The 17,663-nt window shown below is 37.9% G+C and overlaps 1 protein-coding gene across 1 annotated transcript in view; it reads right to left on the bottom strand.

Annotated features, from left to right (window-relative positions):
• VPS13A (vacuolar protein sorting 13 homolog A) overlaps positions 1-17,663 on the bottom strand; it is a 114,804-nt gene that overhangs the window by 77,232 nt on the left and 19,909 nt on the right. The window contains exons 15-22 of the mRNA XM_031054352.2: positions 15,417-15,552; positions 14,659-14,753; positions 13,732-13,874; positions 12,233-12,434; positions 12,033-12,147; positions 10,817-10,953; positions 6,002-6,134; positions 5,098-5,215 (exon numbers count right to left, since the gene is read on the bottom strand). Coding sequence (XP_030910212.1) covers positions 5,098-5,215; positions 6,002-6,134; positions 10,817-10,953; positions 12,033-12,147; positions 12,233-12,434; positions 13,732-13,874; positions 14,659-14,753; positions 15,417-15,552 — 1,079 coding nt within the window. The remainder of the gene's footprint in view (positions 1-5,097; positions 5,216-6,001; positions 6,135-10,816; positions 10,954-12,032; positions 12,148-12,232; positions 12,435-13,731; positions 13,875-14,658; positions 14,754-15,416; positions 15,553-17,663) is intronic.

Below are 17,663 nucleotides of genomic sequence, written 5' to 3'. Positions count from 1 at the left end.
GGGAGGTGCTCCAGTCCCCTGATCATCCTCATGGCCCTCCTCTGGACTTGTTCCAACACTTCCATGTCCTTTTTATGTTGAGGACTCCAGAACTGCACACAATACTCCAATATATAAATATACACACACATACATATATGTAAATTCTGTTGCACACAGAGGAGTTCCTTAACCAGCAATAGGGACACCTTCTGCTAGACCAGGTTGCTTTTGATACAATGCCTTGCAGATCACAACTTCAAATTTTACTAATAACCACTTCAGTTTTGGCTACGTAAAGCATCTTCCTCGCAATCAGAAATTGTCCACTCTTGTTTGTATTTTTAATTACTTGTAATAAACCACATAAATGACCCTTAGCACAGTATTTTACAGAACAAAAGGTGTGGGCTTTCTATGCATAAGAATGTTTACAACCCAAAACTTCAAATGAAGTATGGAAAATGCTTCCTACTTATGTATATAGTTACATATATTTAAGCTTATTCTAGAAGTAGTCAAAATACTTATCAAAAAATAAATATCATAAGAATAAATGACCTCAAATAATAAAATAACAGTCTTTAAAACTGAAAACAGTAGAAGATATTTTAAGTTGGCTTGAATAGGCTTTGGCAAAAAAAAATTAAATCACTTCAAATGTAGATGTTGACTTTTTAAAGAACTAAAACCCATCCCGGCTTCTCATAGAATTGAGTAGAACACAAGTAAGCAGAAAACTGGCACCAAGAACATGATTATACTTTTATTACAACATCTAGTTGGAACAGATTAAAGGGGTCTATTGAACAAGCCAACTGTCTCCTACAATGGGCAGCAGCATAGAAGGTGTAAGGAACAGAACCTATTATTCCTTTCCAGTTTTGCTGGACTGACTACAGCTCAATATTCTAAGAAGCACAAAATATATGGAGAAGATACAAGGACAAAACCCCCAAAATTTTCAATCACCCTCAACTAACTTTGAGAATACAAGGATAACTGGAAAAAATAGCTCCTTATACCTGAGCAAGCCAAGCACAGAGTTGTACATGTCAAACAGTAAATACCTCGTTTTCTACAGTTCATTTAATTCCTTCACATCCTTAAATTCTAAAGTAATCAATTCCCAACTAGTTCTGACTTTTATTCTTACTTCCAGTTCTGTCACAGAGAAATTTTGACCTTTTGTTTTTGTTTGGTCTTTTATTTCAACAGAGAAGGGCCGGGAAAGGACCTATCTATGCACTGTTGAGTGCTCTAGTAATCTAGGACACCTAGCAATCCTCACTTCAACTGATATGGTGGTCTTCAAAAGATGAAAACTACATTAATTTGTATTCTCCTCAAGGCAGCAATGCAGAAATGAGCCTTCCTAAATAAAGCCAGTACAAAGTTCTGGTGATTTCATTCTTCAAAAATAATAATAAGGAATTCAACTGGATTCAATGGTCACCCAAGGAAGTACAAATATTAAAGAATAAAAAAATATAGACAACCCAATTACCTGCTTTTTATATAACTTCAAGTAAAATAGACATTCTCTAAACTAGGGGACTAATTCATTAAAATATACTACATTGTTTTAAAAAAAGAAGTTCTGGTACTGGTTTTTATTGTAGAATAAGCATCTTTCAATTCACCTCCCTTCACGGAACTATTCTGTTCTACAGCACAGTTCCAAACATTAACGGAAAAAAAACTCAGGAAAAATATAATGCTGACATCATATATATGTATATTTATAAAAATTGGAATATTAAAGAATAGCTACATGTATACTAAAAATACATTCAGAGATGTGTAACTGATGTGTGCAATACTGATGCACAATGCCCTAGCCACCTACAATTACTAAAATTTACAGTTTAGCAGATTTTTACTGACACAAAAGCTATCAGTTAATTTTTATCACTTGTACACAATGTCATCTACAGATCACAAGAGCCAAATTATTTGTATTTAAGTATCTGCATATAAACACATTAACTGACCATTAAAAACAAAAAGAGATTATGCAGAAAAGGTCAAATCTCCACCATTGGGTATAAAGCTGCTATATGTGTCATTTCAAGACTGGTAGGCAACTCTAGAGTATTATAATACCATCTGCAGAATACACTCTGGAAGCATTTGGAGACTGAACAAGGTACAAAATGAACAAGTTCAGCTGTTGTTCAGTCATGGTATCAACATGCTAGGTTTGAAACAGTAACTTGCTCTTGGTGCAATTTAAAGTATTAGTTATGCTTAGTAACTTACTGTGGTGTATGTTTACCTAGTACCAAACTGCTGTTCGTGGCATTCCTAACACTTTTAGACAGTACAGGCACTCAGAAAGAAGCAGCAGCTGATCCCCAAGAAATATTACTATCTCAGTGGAAGAAAAAGCTATTTCTAGACACAGGTAGAAACTATTCACTGTCAAGTAAACATGAGAATTCAGAATACAGGAATAATACAGAAATTTTTTTCAGCATCAGTCTAGATATAAACAGCCAAAAAGAGAAACAAATCTGTTAGCCAAGACACTTAGACAGGTAGCACTACAATACTGCAACGGCTGTTCTCATTAAGAGCAGATATTCTTTAATCCAGGTCATACTAGCATAACTTGGAGATATGTTGATTACAAACTGTCATGGGTTGAGCAGTAGCAGTCATTTTTTCTCCTTCTTGTAGCTGGTGCAGTGCTGTGTTTTGACTTCTGGGCTGGGAGCAGTTGTTTGATAGCGAGCATGTTTTGAGGGTGTTTTTGTTCAGGGCCTTTTCTGAGCACGTGCTCTGCCGGGGAGGTTTAAACCACGACGTTTTTGGCACCCAACATGGGGCCCGAGGGTTTGAGATAAGAACAGATCTGAGCGGATTTATGGTCTCTTGTCACAATGCTGATTTATTGGCTCTTAGAGTTTTTTCTCTGGATCTCACAGTTTCAGGATTTTGCCAGGTACTTTAAGTATGGATGAGCTGCGTTCGTGTTTATCAATCATGGGGCTTGGGCTAAAGCTTTTGTTTCACTGTACTTTATGTCAGAGGCTTGTAATATGGTGGGGCTCCGGCAGCAGGGGGATGGATGTGGCCGTGGACTGGCCGCTGCTCTTCACCGTCCTTGCCCTTGTCCTCGCCTCCGTCTGCGTGAGGCTGTGTGAAGCCGGGAAGGAGCGGCGCCGGGAGCTGCCGGTGGCTGAGACTGCCAGGGAGAGCAGCACGGGGAACCAAACTGCTGTGGCAGAGCAGCAGGAAGAGGCGGAGGAGGAGCAGAGGGAAGCGGTAGCTGAGCAGCAGGACTAGGTAGCGGGGGAGGTGAGTCCTGCAGCCATTCCCAACCCCGCGACAGCCGAGAGTGTTCCCCGGAAGTCACCTGCCGAGCCCCAGCACGATGCAGGAGACCACGCAGCACTTCCCAGCGAGGCAGTGGAGGAACCGAGTCCCGCCGCCGTTCCGAACCCCGCAGCGGCCGAGAATATTCCCCGGAAGTCACCCGCTGAGCACGTGAGCTGCCAGGAAGGAGGGGAGGCCGGGAGGAACAGAGACAGGACACCTGACCCAGGCTAGCCAATGAGGTATTCCATACCATAGCACTTGATGCCCAGGATGCAACGGGGAGAGAGAGCTGGAGGGGTGGAGCTCTGGAGGGAAATGAAGGAGGGAGCACGCGGTGCTCGGCCGGGCAGGGTGGAGTGAGTTATGGGTCGGTGGCTGGTGGGGTGTTGTATTCTTTTCACTTGTTATTGGCTTTATCATTATTATTTGTAGTAGTAATGGCAGTAGGGGTTTTGTGTTGTGCCTTAGCAATTAAACTGTTCTTATCTCAACCCGTGGGGACTACATTCTTTGGATTCTCCTTCCTAACTCTCCGGGAGTTGGGGGAGCAAGGGGGGGGAACTGTGCAGATTTAGTTTAAACCACGACACAAACCTACATTAAACTGACAATATGTTATACAACCACAGAAGAGAAATCTAATTTTCCCTAACTGGACTTTCTAACATAAAAAGACTGATTCCCATGAGTTGTACTACCCGTATTATCTCACTTTCACCACCTAACAGAGAAAAAGAGGGAAAAATTAAGATGTTTTATGAAGTCAAGCGTCAAAATTCAGAATCTGGCCCACCAGCTTTCCAGAAGGTGGCACCATTGTACCATGCAATCACTGATCTCTGTTCACAATATACAGCACTAGTGAGGTACATTGTTTTTAAAGCTTTTCTTTCCTGACTAAGCAAATCCTTTTATAACAAAGAAAATTGAAAGCATTCTTTTATTTCATAAACTGCCTCGAGTTTGCTGATTGTACTGAACAATTTTCTACAACAGACTATGTCTATTTTTATGTCATTTATTTTCTGAAGTGTGTAGCTAAAAGACAAATTTCCAACAGTGTTATGAAAGTATATGCTAGCTTGTTGTAGCTAAGGAATATGATTCTTATTAATGACTCAAACAAATTACATAAGGCACTAATGCACGAGTTTGCAAGTACTTCAAACTGATCAGATTATTTTAATTAGCAGTGTCCTTTGCATATATTAGTGAAGATGCGCGAACATAATCTTTGCCACTTTTACTCAGTGAACTTCAACATCAAAGTGTCATCATTAATAGTAATGCACATTTTCTTCTGAGCACAATTTCCATAACCAGGTTTTCCAACCTAAATGCAAACTCAATGCATTATGAGCTGTTTCCCTGAGAAGTAGTCTCTACTAGGTAAATAAACACAATGAGTAACTTAAGTAAAACAGAGGGAATATGAGAGCAGATCACTTCTCAGAATATTTTTGTGATGTTTATAAGAGACTTGAGTTTTCAGTTCCTCAGTAATTTTCAATGAGAACTGAAATACAGGTATTAGAAAAACCTAATTAGAACAGGTATTAGTATCTTTAATAACAATCTTAAAATATATTATACAGACTTCTTTAATTATCACTGTAATGTTCTATCACCTCCTCAATACTCCAGCTTCTTGGGTTTATTCTCTATTTTTCTCAATTAAGGTATTTTACTTCCACAATTCATAATGTAAAATAGCATAAGTATAATCAGATTATCTTTTTTACAAATAAAAAAGCAGTTTACTATAAAAATTTCAAAATAGGAAAACACACATACTTGGGCATTCTTGCATCTGTAACGACCATAGCCCTGCTAAATTCCAGGTTCACATCCAAGGGCTGCAAGATATGTTGAGATGAGTATTTCAGCTTCCGAGCCTCTTGCCACTTCTCATCTGTAAGAGCAAAGAAAACCTGTGTTTTAAACACTGAGATTCCTTCTCATTACACATACCACAGAATTAAAGTATCTGATATTAGTTAGCATATACTGCTAAAAAATCAGGTGACATAATCTCTTCTACAGTTCTATCAATGCACGTATATAACACAAGATCCAAATTTCAGACATATAAGACTACTTAATTTCCACTGTTCACATCTAAAGAGCTAACCCATCCATGCCACAGATTTCGAAGGACCAGATTCCTCACATGCATGACTCTGAAAATTCAGGCTCTGCATTCCCCTTTGGAATCAGAGGGTTAAGAATAAAATTCTTACGACTTCCATGGTTCTGACTCTTTCTGCACTTTAAATTCCAAAATTACTAGTAAAAGTTTCCTTCAATACGGGATTCTGATCCTTTCTTTACCCTCAAAAAAGGATCAAAACTGTAACTACTCATGGATTCTGCCTTAAAAGTGGAATGATACAAAGAAAAAGGCACTGAAGGAAAATATCAGAAATTAATTACACTTATATTTATTATGCAACAAATCAAGTGAGATATCTTCAAAAATAAGCAATTTATTCTAAGTTTATTTATTTAGCAAAGGTTAAGATTGGAATCTAAGGCCTAAAGGTATGTTTTGGAAATTCATTACATGCTCATAGGACTGAATTTAGAGTAATAAAGAAGTATGTTTCAAAGATTCTCCACTGCTACAGTTAAAAGTATAAAAGGCACATCAATCCTCAAAATATTTTTAGAGAGAAAGATTACTTTCATAAATACTTACCATGTTTGCTGTACAGTAACTGTATACTACTGAGCTGGATATCAAAACTGTCATAAGCTCTTGACATAATCTCTTCAATAGTACTTTGTCGTACTACAAGTTTTGATAAATCAGACCGACTTTTGCTTTCCATCTTAAAAAAGAGTCACAGAAAAGTATAAATGTATTTCAAAAATATCCAAAGCACTAGTTCTACAATTAGTTGATCCTATCACAACAAGAGATTAAATTTAAAGTCCTCTTTATAAGGGCTCCTGTGTTACCACTGTCAAAGCAGAGGAGATATCTAAACTTGATATTCTGTATCAAAACAAAAAATGGAGAGTATTAAACTCCATTTCTTCTTCGAGGAGAGAAGCAAAATACAAATAAACAAAAATCTATGAAGTATTCTACAATATAAATTTTGTATAGAATAATTTCCTTTAACAGATATAGAATCATAGAATAGTTACGGCTGGAAAGGACCTTAAGATCTTCTAGTTCCAAACCCCCTGCCATGGGCAGGGACACCTCACACTAAACCGTATCACCCAAGGCTTCATCCAACCTGGTCTTGAACAGCGCCAGGGATGGAGCATTCACTACCTCCCTGGGCAACCCATTCCAGTGCCTCACCACCCTCACAGTAAAGAATTTCTTCCTTATATCCAATCTAAACTTCCCCTGTTCAAGTTTTAACCCATTACCCCTTGTCCTATCACTACAGTCCCTAATGAATAGTCCCTCACCAGCATCCCTATTGGCCCCCTTCAGATACTGGAAGGCTGCTATGAAGTCTCCAAGCAGCCTTCTGTTCTCCAAGCTGAACATCGCCAATTTTCTCAGCCTCTCTTCATACAGGAGGTGCTCCAGGTCCCTGATCATCCTCGTGGCCCTCCTCTGGACTTGTTCCAACACTTCCATGTCCTGTTTATGTTGAGGACACCAGAACTGCACATAATACTCCACGTGAGGTCTCACAAGAGCAGAGTAGAGGGGCAGGATCACCTCCTCCAACCTGCTGGTCACGCTCCTCTTGATGCAGCCCAGGATACGGTTGGCTTTGTGGGCTGTGAGTGCACACTGAAGCTAGCTCATGTTCATTTTCCCATCAACCAACACCCCCAAGTCCTTCTCTGCAGGGCTGCTCTCAATCTCTTCTCTGCCCAACCTATAGCTGTGCCTGGGATTGCTCCCACCCAGGTGTAGGACCTTGCACTTGTCATGGTTAAACTTCATGGGGTTGGCATCAGCCCACCTCACAAGCGTGTCGAGGTCCCTCTGGATGGCATTCCTTCCCTGCAGCGTATTAACCGAACGACACATCTTGGTGTCATCGGCAAACTTGCTGAGGGTGCACTCAATCCCACTGTCAATGTCACTGACAAAGATGTTGAACAAGACTGGTCCCAGCACCAATGACTCATACCCAAAGCTTAAAATTTCAAACCTTTTGCAATCAATGGAATAACCATTCAAGTTTTTTTATATATACATAAAATATTACTGCATTAATCACCTTAGAAACATGAAATCTATTTCTGAATCTTGTTGAACTTAGTTGTGGTATTATCCGGAGTAAAAGGCAAAAGGGTGTTTGGACTGTTCATCATTTATGTTTACTGTCTTCCTGTAACAGCAGACAATATCCCTATGACTCAGCTTTGGAATGCCCATACCTTCTACATGACCTCTGCTTTTCATCTCTGATGAAATGTGGCTGTTCTCATCCTTAAATGTCAAATGATTTTGTATCCCCATCTGCTTTCATCAGACCCTGGTAATATTCAAGGTAACAGTGAAACAGGCTCAAATACTAGTGTCTAAGACATAGCATTTCTTCTTCCAGTGGTACTGAACTATAACTACTTTTACATTAAAAAGCTTGCAGATTGATTATTCAGAATTATCAGATTAATACTTCCTGTGCAACCTTAATTAAGTGCACTTATGAATCAGCATTGAGATACAGTTTTACTTTTCAATGCCATTTTCTCCATTTGGACTTGACCTAATCCAGTATATAACTGAGGGAAAGATATTGTTTTGTATTAAACGTATCAATTCAACAAATAATCTGCCTCTCTTAAGCATATGCCTCTTAAAGTGAATACAGAATTATTCATCATATCCTGTGAGGCATCTAACTTTTCTCTTTTGGTATTGCTGAATTTCTACTAAAGGACAGGAACCAATTCAAGAGTCACATGCACTATGAAAATTACTCATGCATTTCAAGGAAAAAAAATCTTGAACATTTACTGGAGTCTGACTTTGAAACATATTCTTCTGTGTATTATTCTGAAAGCAATATCCTATATGCGGAGTGGAGAAGGTGGGCTGTTCCATTCCATTACCTGGCTCTGAGCTTGGTGTCACTGGCAGCCAGCCACAAGTGGCATTCCCCAGTGCTCAGTACTGGGGCCAGTTCTGTTTAGTACCTTTATCAGTGATCTGGATGAGGGGATTGAGTGCACCCTCAATAAGTTTGCAGTCAATACCAGGTTGGGCAGAGTGTTGATCTGCTTGAAGGAAGTAAGGTTCTACCAAGAGACCTGACAGGCTGGATTGATGGGCCAAGGCCAATGATAAAAGAGGTTCAACAACTGCACTTGAGTACTGCACTTAGGCCACAACAACCCCATGCAACACTGCAGGCTTGGGAAAGAGTGGCTACAAAGTGGCTTGGTGGAAAAGACTCTGGCGTTGTTGGCTGACAGCCAGCTGAACATGAGCCAGCTTGTGCCCAAGAAGGCCAACACCATCCCAGCTTGTATAAGAAACAGTGTGGCCAGCAGCACCCTGTACTCAGCACTGGTGAGGCTGCACCTCAAATCCTGTTTTCAGTTTTGGGCCCCTCAATACAAGAAAGACACTCAGGAGCTGGAGCATGCGGTGAAGCTGGTGAAGGGTCTAGAGCATATATTTTCTGAGGAGTGGCTGAGGGACCTCAGGGTGTTTAGTCTGGAGAAGAGAAGGCTCAGACCACCTTATCACTCTCTACAATTACCTGAAAGGAGGTTGTAGTGAGGCACAGGTCAGTCTCTTCTCCCAAGTAACAAGCGATAGGACAAGAGGAAATGGCCTCAAGCTGTGCCGGGGAGGTTTAGATTGAATATTATGGAAAATTTCTTCACCAAAAAAATTGCCAAGCAATGGAACAGGCTGCCAAGGGAAGCTGTTGAGTCCCCATCCCTGGAGGTACATACAAGACTTGTAGATGTGGTGCTTAGAAACATGATTTAGTGGTGGACTTGGCAGTGCTAGTTAATGGTTGGACTTCAAGGTCTTTCAACCCATATGATTCTGTGATCTGTACAGGCTGGTGTATGAAGGGATTGAGAGCAGCCCTATGGAGATGGACTTGAGGGTACTGGTGGATGAAAAGCTGGGCATAAGCCAGCAATGTCTGCTCAGAGTCCAGAAAGCCAACTGTACCCTGGGGTGCATCAAAAGGAACATGGCCAGCAGGTCAAAGGAGGTGACTCTATCCCTTTACTCCACTCTTATGAGTCCCCACATGGAGTAATGTGCTCAACTCTGGGTTCCCCAGTACCAGACAGACATGGACCTGTTGAAGTGGGTCCAGAGGAGGGCCACAGAGATGATCAGTGGGATGAAAGGCTGAGAGATTTGCGGTTGTTTGGCCTGGAGAAGGCTCTGAGGAGATTTTTCAGTATATTAAAGGGAGCTTCTAAGGTGGAGAGAGACCTTTTAGCTAGACCTGTTGCAATAGGATAACAGGTAACAGTTTTAAACTAAAAGAGGGGAGTTTTAGACTATATATAAGGAAGAAATCTTTTACAGAGTGTAGCAAAACACTGGAACAGATTGCCCAAAGAGATGGTAGATGCCTCATCCCTGGAGAAGGGGATGTCCCATCTTCAAGGCCAGGTTGGACAGGGCTCTGAGCAACCTGGTCTAGTTAAAGGTGTCCCTGCTCACTGCAGGTGGCTTGGGCTTGATGATCTTTGAAGGTCTCTTCAAAACCAAACTATTCTATGATTCTAACTGACACACACATTTCAAAAAATCAGTCTGTGGCAGAAACATAAAAATCTTACTTCACTTTCACAAGATTTTAAGCTTTGAAACAGGTTATTAAAAAGGTTTACCTGCTACAAAAAAGCAGGTAAAGCAATCTAGATTGATAGTAAGTGGAAGAATCACTCCTACCTAGAGTACAAGTAAAAAAAAAGGAAAATTTAATTGCCTACATGCATGTAAGATCATTTGTCCTGAAAGAACACAAGTTCACCAATGAGTAAAAAGATTACTAATAATATGCAGAAGCAGCCTCATTATGATTTTATAGTGCTAAATTGTAATTTTAAACAAACTACCTTTTTAACTTTTCGCTTGCATAAAGCATCTCAAGCGTATCTCCAATTTCATCAAAGTTACTTTAAAAAGTGCCAATACATACTTTTCTCATTGTAAACTGAATGCCGGAAAGGTAACTGATAACAAGAATAGTAGTAATAGTAAAAATAAGAAGACTGTTTAATCGTATAACTACAAAGCTTACTATTTTATATTCTAAGGTAAAACATTATTAGATATTTTCCACATATGAGTTCAAAGCATCAACTGTAGTTTCATTCCAGAGGAGGATTATTTTCTAACAATTCTTTTGGGTTGAAAGAATCTACTGAGAAGTGTTCAGTAACTTCTGCCTTAACTGGAAAGCAGTTTAAAATAAATGTCTAATATATAAACTGCAAGAGGAACTTTTGCTTAACCAGTACCACAGAACACATGCTAAGAAACTGGAAATAACATAGAAGCTGAGCTGTCATTTTCAGTAAGTTACTTGACTAAGTAAATATATACCTTAAGACTACCAAGATCCAGGAGTAGTAAATTTGATGTATGATCATAGAATCCATTTTGTGGAACAATGATGTATGAAGCCATGAGGTTAATTTTGAGGTCAAGAACTTTCTGGGTTTCAATAATATACAACAAACCTGAAAAATAATATAATTAGTAAATACAAGCCATGTAATCCATGCAGAAGCTACAGAATTAAAAGAAGATAGAAAAAGAAGTCCAAGTCTAACTTTAAATGAGCTGTGAATGCTAGATAATTGAGTTTAACTACAGGTACACATGCTCATTCAGCTTTCTTCTGAACCAATAATTACCATCAGCCTTTAAAGAAGTAAGAAGAAATTGTGACAGCAAACAATGCTAATGGACAAGTAGAGACAACATCACAACACATACAAATCCAAAGCAGTTTCACATTAAACACAGATGAAATAAGAAGAACTGGAATTTGTACTGCAACTTGGAATTGCTGAGGTAACCCACTGTGCTCTGTAGATTCAGAAACTTAATTGTTCTAGAAGTTCTTACTGTAAGTATCCAACTATACTAGACAAACTACTAGTGTTGATCTCAGTATTAAGGCTTAAAAGTATTCACCACTTTCATTCATGTGTCAAAATATAAGATCTCTTGAGATAAAACAGCTAGAATGAAATTAAACTTGAGGAATGGTTTTAATGCCAAGTAACTGGAAAACAGACCAATATAATCAATATTTACTGCAGAATAAATAATGTGGTAACACCTGTATAGAGGCAGATGAAAAGTAACAACTCTGGAAAGGTTTTAGGGGTTTTATTAGAAGACCAGTATCTCTGAATATATTAGTCATGTATCAATACCAATCAGTTTTTTAGAAGTATGAAACAATTAAGACTATGTAGAAACTCAGATGAACAACACAGAAAAGTTAGAAGTAACAAACCATTTGAAACCCTGTAGGGAGCAGAACAGAATATACAGCGAAATATTATCTCAGGGTGTTAAGTGTATCTTTCAAAGGAAGCTGAAGTTGAGAAAGATGAAGACATAAAATTATCCAATACCTAGAACAAATGTTTTGTAATGAGACTGAAGAATTCAACTTACTTAGGTACTGTGTTAGAAAACTATGACTTGGATCCATGCATCCCCATGGGTAAGCATGTAATATTTTCATACCCCTAAAATGTAAAATCTGTGTGAATGTACAATCAGAAGAGCATGCAGCACTTGCCTGTTGATGTTTTTTCACGAAACTCTTCAAGCTTCATCAGAGTTGCTGATGTCAACTGCTCTAAATGGACATCTTTTGGAGGCCTGAAGAAGTCCACTAAGCTATTTATTGTCATCTGTTAAAATAAAACAAAAAAAATACATGTCATATTTACTATTATGATTTTTTAGCATTTATATCTTATTAAAATATGTACTTACGGCATCATACACTATTTCCAGTGGCTGTGATTCTATTCTAAGCCTCTGATCTGCTTTCTCATCCAAAGGATTAGTCTCAAACATTATGCTTAAGAGTGACGTACTCTCATCTGAATACACTGTTCGAGAAGATAGAAGGCAGGGTGTAGACTTTTCTCGGGACATGCCTGTAACTTCAAGTGACGTAATTTTCGTTTCAAATCTGTAAAGGTAAACAGCATGTTTGTATATAATATCCATCTGGCTAGATACAATTAGATGACAAAAGTACAAGGAATAAGCTGGGGGGGGAAAAAAAAGGGCAAAAACCCGAACAAAAAACAATGTATCACTACCCCACTTTAAATATAAACAGCATAGTCTAAGGATAGAAGACATATACCCATGTGCTAACTGTTTTTCATTTCATTATCTTCTGTGTCTATTAGCCACTGCTAAGAAAAGGGGACCAAGTTATTCACTTCATACACTTTTCATAATGACAGGTGTCAGGGTGGAAGGAGACATGCAAACTGGAATTCTGTATTATCAGCTCCAGAATTGGATGCCACAGCTTATTCCAGGGAACAGAAATACAGCAGAGAGGGAAGGGTTCCAGTGCAGAGAAATAAAAGAAACACCACAAGAGGAGCACAACATTAAAAGTCTCATTACTCTAAGGAAGTATTATTTAGGTGCTGTACTTATGTTCTCTCAATACCATGCCTACCTCTAACAGCTTTCAACCAAAGATCTTTATCTCCCAATACTTAAAGTGTTTAAATGTAAAAAATATTCTCTTCCCTTTTTCTCAGTATAATGCATTATTAGGACTTTTTAGATGAGCAGGGGAATAAACAGAAAAGCTGCAAGCAAAATTTAAATTAGGAATAGAACTCCACAAGATCAATAGTATCTTAATATCAAAACAGAAGGGACAAGGTTTCAAGCAGGAAAGCTGAATTTTTTAAGTCATTAAATTTGAAATGAAAAGTAAAATATTACATACTGCTGCTTTTCATCATCTACTGTGAGGGCACAAAAACAAGCCACAATCATCTGTTACAGCCGCCTTCTGCAAATCTAAAGGCTCAACTAAAAGCTCAAGAAAATTTCAGTCATGTTAAATGCCTATACACATGTACAAGATCATCTTACTATACAAGTAATGACAAGATCACATGCTCAGATAAAGTTTCGAAAGGAGTTAATAATCATTTTTCAAAGCAAAAAACAAGTTAGTAAATGGCTTTCTTGTACGGAACAATGCTAAACTGAAAAAAAAGGGAAAAATCTGTAGTGGCACAAAAAAATCTGAAGCCAGAAAGAACTTATATCTTAGAAACTGTATCCATCTGTATATATTTCATCCATCAGTTGCAGGATGATTCTGCTGCTAAACTGCACAAGAAATGACAGTGAAATATGGAAGTTAAAAATCATAACAGAGCCTTAAAATGTTTATTAGCCATCATCAACATTTCATAGAGAGCAAAACCAGTTTGACAAAGACAGTTCACCTTATTGCTTGTGCGCCTGGTCGCTGAGTAAATACGGTACTCAAGCCAGCTAATGCAAATTCTACCAGCTCAGGACTTTGCTTGTTTTCTCTTATTGATATAGACATGCTTAGTAACTTCACAGAGAACTTCATGGCTTCATACTAGATATGAAGGAAAAGCAACAACAATGGATCATAAACACAGTTTATGAAGACATAAAACCATAAATACCAGTTTGATACTATTTTTCTAGTGCTATAAATAACTTACATCATAGCTGGTATAGAAGTCATTCCAAATTAGCTATTATGAAAAGACAGGGTTATAGAAGAGTTTACTGTGCTTACAAACATGTCTGGTGTCTCTACACCACATTCGGAGTTAAAAGGCCTCTGATGTAGATCTGGAAGGTGTCCACTGTACCATACAGGGTATCTCACATAAAAATTACTTAAGACTTTCTGAATGGTTCAAACTGTTGCTCTTCTTTACTACAGTCCTTTAGTAACCTGTTCTCTAATATAACCTTCTCTGCCTCATAAGTAACCTACTCTACCTCACATACTATCACTCATATTTAAGATTCCAGAGAATCTTTTGGTGTGCTTTCTTAAAAAAAAAAAAAAAAAAAAACAAAAACAACAACTCAAAATTGTAAGAAGGTATGAAGCATTTCATAAATTAAATACCAATATACTACTTTATATGATTTTATTTAACTTTAGGCAAGCAAAATTTCTTTTTGAACTTTTTCAGAATATCCAAAGTAAGCTACATAACCACCCTCCAAAAACTACACAAAGCCAGAATGCAGTAACTTGGGTAAGAAGTAGTACTCAAATATAGAGACAGCTTTAAGTAATTTTAAGGGTGATTATTATCTTTAGACTTCTATTAGCAGACAAAGCCACCAATTGTTTGGGATCACAGCTAGTTTTGACTGACCGATTTTGGAAGGGTTGGATCCACAGCTGTTTCACTATATCCAATTGCTGCATAAAGTTTAGCCTTCTCTTCAAGTGTCATCAGCTCTTCAAGACCTGTCACATTGCACGAGGTTAGTTAAACTCAGCACAGGTATCTCAAAAATTAAAATACTGTTCTACACTTTCCAGTAGCTCTTTAACTTACTGTTAATATTGTCCTAAATCCAAGCAAAATCCCTGCGTTTAAATTACTTGAATGTCCTAAAGCATGCTTTAAAATGCAGCTATACTTCTATTCTGACATATGCTATTTCCAAGCCTACAAAACAACAGAAGCAACCTTTTTGATTTACTTTGTGTTTTCACAACCTTCACTAGGTGTCCTGTGCTTAAGTGATTCAAACTCTAATACACCACATGAAATAGTCAAATTACAAAACGAATGGAAGTAAAATTATGTTGCATTAACTGCTACTGTTTTATAGCACTTTCTCCAAGTACCCATACACAGTACCCTATGCAGACAAATGCAAAAACTGTGGCATAAGAAAGCACTAAGACAGCTCAAAGAGACTTATGAAGGTAGCTCTGTAACACTAAATTAACAACTTTATCAGCAAAAAAAAGGCAAAGAGTAAATGCAAATGTCAATAATATGACAGCCCAAATATTAAACAAATGCAATGTTCCATTGCTAGGAGCACATTATTCTAAAAGTAATTTCTAGAAATAGGGAAAAAAAAACCACCAAAAAACTCAACCAGTAAGTGAACATACTTGAACCCTTTACTTCTTGTTTTTGTTCCTGTTTTTTTTCACCTGACCAGTTCCATATCCAGCTAAACCAGCCACCAGAGTTTTCATCATCTTGTTTCACTCCTGGTCTGTAGATTTTTAATCCAGCCTTAGTTGCCTGAAAATTAAGGAATTTTCAATCAAGTAATTTTTGTAAGAAAAATATAGACTCAAGACCTGCGCTAACACATGAAAACATCATTAGACTATCATTAAGAAGAGCAGTATCTTTTTATTTTTTTGTCTAATAACTTTTTCAAGTACACAGTGCATCATCATACTAATTCTCACTTGCCTAAAACCAGCCACCTTTATTAACAAAAAAAGAAAGCAAAAAGCAGCAGCTGATTTATAGTCAATAAATGTTTCTTACATAGCATATTTTTTCTTTAGCTTTCACCAAAAAAAAAAAAAAAAAAGTCCACAACATTAGACTGGGCTCTACCCTACAACAACGCAATTATAAGGAATCATTAAAAATACATATGCAAGCAATTAAATAGCCAGCACAGGCCAAATTTTAAATGATCCCTTCATTTTTCATTTCAAGATAGATGTCCAAAGCAATAATAATAATAATAATAATAATAATAACAATAATAATAATAATAATATAACAACAAAAAACTAAATCACTCTTGTAATACAGTACTTACTCTAAGGAATACAGAAAACTACTTCTGGACCTGATATATGTAGCTGTAACAGCAAGGAAGCTCTCCCTCCTCCCACGTTCACTATTTCAACAACCAGGGACATTTTGTCTGATGCCAATAATTATTCCAATACCAGGTCCTCCCAGAAAGTGCAAACTGCATCCAGACTTGAGCACTGGAAGCTTGGCATAAGGGACAGCAAATGACCATCAAGTGATCAAAGAGACAGAGGAGTCCTCAAATCTGTAGTGGTCTAAACAAACCATTTTTTTTTTCTTCATGACTAATATGATCCAGAAAGACACAAACACTTGCAAATGAGTCCTGAATTTAGAGATGCTCTAGTAAATATGATACCCAAAGTGAGTGAGACAGACATCCCTTCTCAGCATGGAAAAAGCCCAAGACCTTTCTACAACACAACTAGGGAAAATAGCTGGCTATAAATCAGAATTTTAAAGGGACTTGTCACATCTATCCACCTACAGGCAAATGGAAAGCAGGAATCGCCATAAAAACATAAACGCTTCTGAACTGGTACTGTTGATTCAGCCCATAGAGATGATGTAGTTGTCATTTAAACAACACCAGGCCTCAAAACATTTGAACAAAATTCTCCAAAGTCCTCTTTATCCAGGATACCAAGTCATTAAGCAGATGTTACAGTGAACAGTCCAAGGAAAGAATGGACAGAGCCTTAGAAAAAATGGCTGTTAAACCCTTGAAATCAGAGGTTTCTAGGACACCAAAGAGCTGGTGTTGAAGAACTACTGCCATGGAAAAAAAGTAGTGACGCTCAAATCTATGATTCTCATCATGTCTGAGGCAGCAGCTGACACTAGAGTCTAAGGTAACAGAGGCTACAGAGAGAAGGGAGGGCAACTGTACTTCTGTAAGGATAAAGAAAACATTTGTGTAGTACTAGAACCAAAGAAATTTCCTTAAGAAATCCTGATGAGCTTTCCCTGTCCTCCATTTACAATAATTTAGTAATGAATACAGTCACAGTTCGTGGAATCATTCAGCAAGGTAAACTGTTTTCACTAAAAGAAAGGAAGAACATCACCCTGTATTCCAGTTAAGGTGAATCATCTCTAAAGTGTTCTCTAGATTGAAAGCACAAAATTTCTCCATCTGATACAGACTTGACACTTGGCTCGCTGAAGCTGGTGTGTGGTACCAGTGATAAAGATTATAAAGTGGCCTAATGTAATATGGAATGGAATATATAAGGAATATAATATGGAAAGGAATATATATAGAATGGAATATAATGCTCTTGCTACAAAGTTCCCAGAAAATCAGATGGTATGGCATTCGCAAGTGTGAGCTGTGGGCATCTTAATTTCGAAGTCTAGAGAAAAGCAAGCCTTAGAAATTTAACTGTAAGGTATATTTCTAAGAAACTAAAAATGCTTAAGAGCAGGATCCTTCACCTGTCTTTACTCAATCCATGTCTAAAGGGTGCTCCTTTAATTTTCTACTAGACTCAAGGCTAGCTGGCAGGATACCAAGCTAGTAGCAGATTTGCCTCTTACAAGTCCTTTGAAACCTGATAACAATAAGAGATGGC

The sequence above is a fragment of the Melopsittacus undulatus genome, chromosome Z (assembly GCF_012275295.1).
Source record: "Melopsittacus undulatus isolate bMelUnd1 chromosome Z, bMelUnd1.mat.Z, whole genome shotgun sequence".
Classification (NCBI taxonomy): domain Eukaryota; kingdom Metazoa; phylum Chordata; class Aves; order Psittaciformes; family Psittaculidae; genus Melopsittacus; species Melopsittacus undulatus.
The sequence above is the reverse complement of the archived record's forward strand: the minus strand, read 5'-3'. Positions and strand labels throughout refer to the sequence as shown.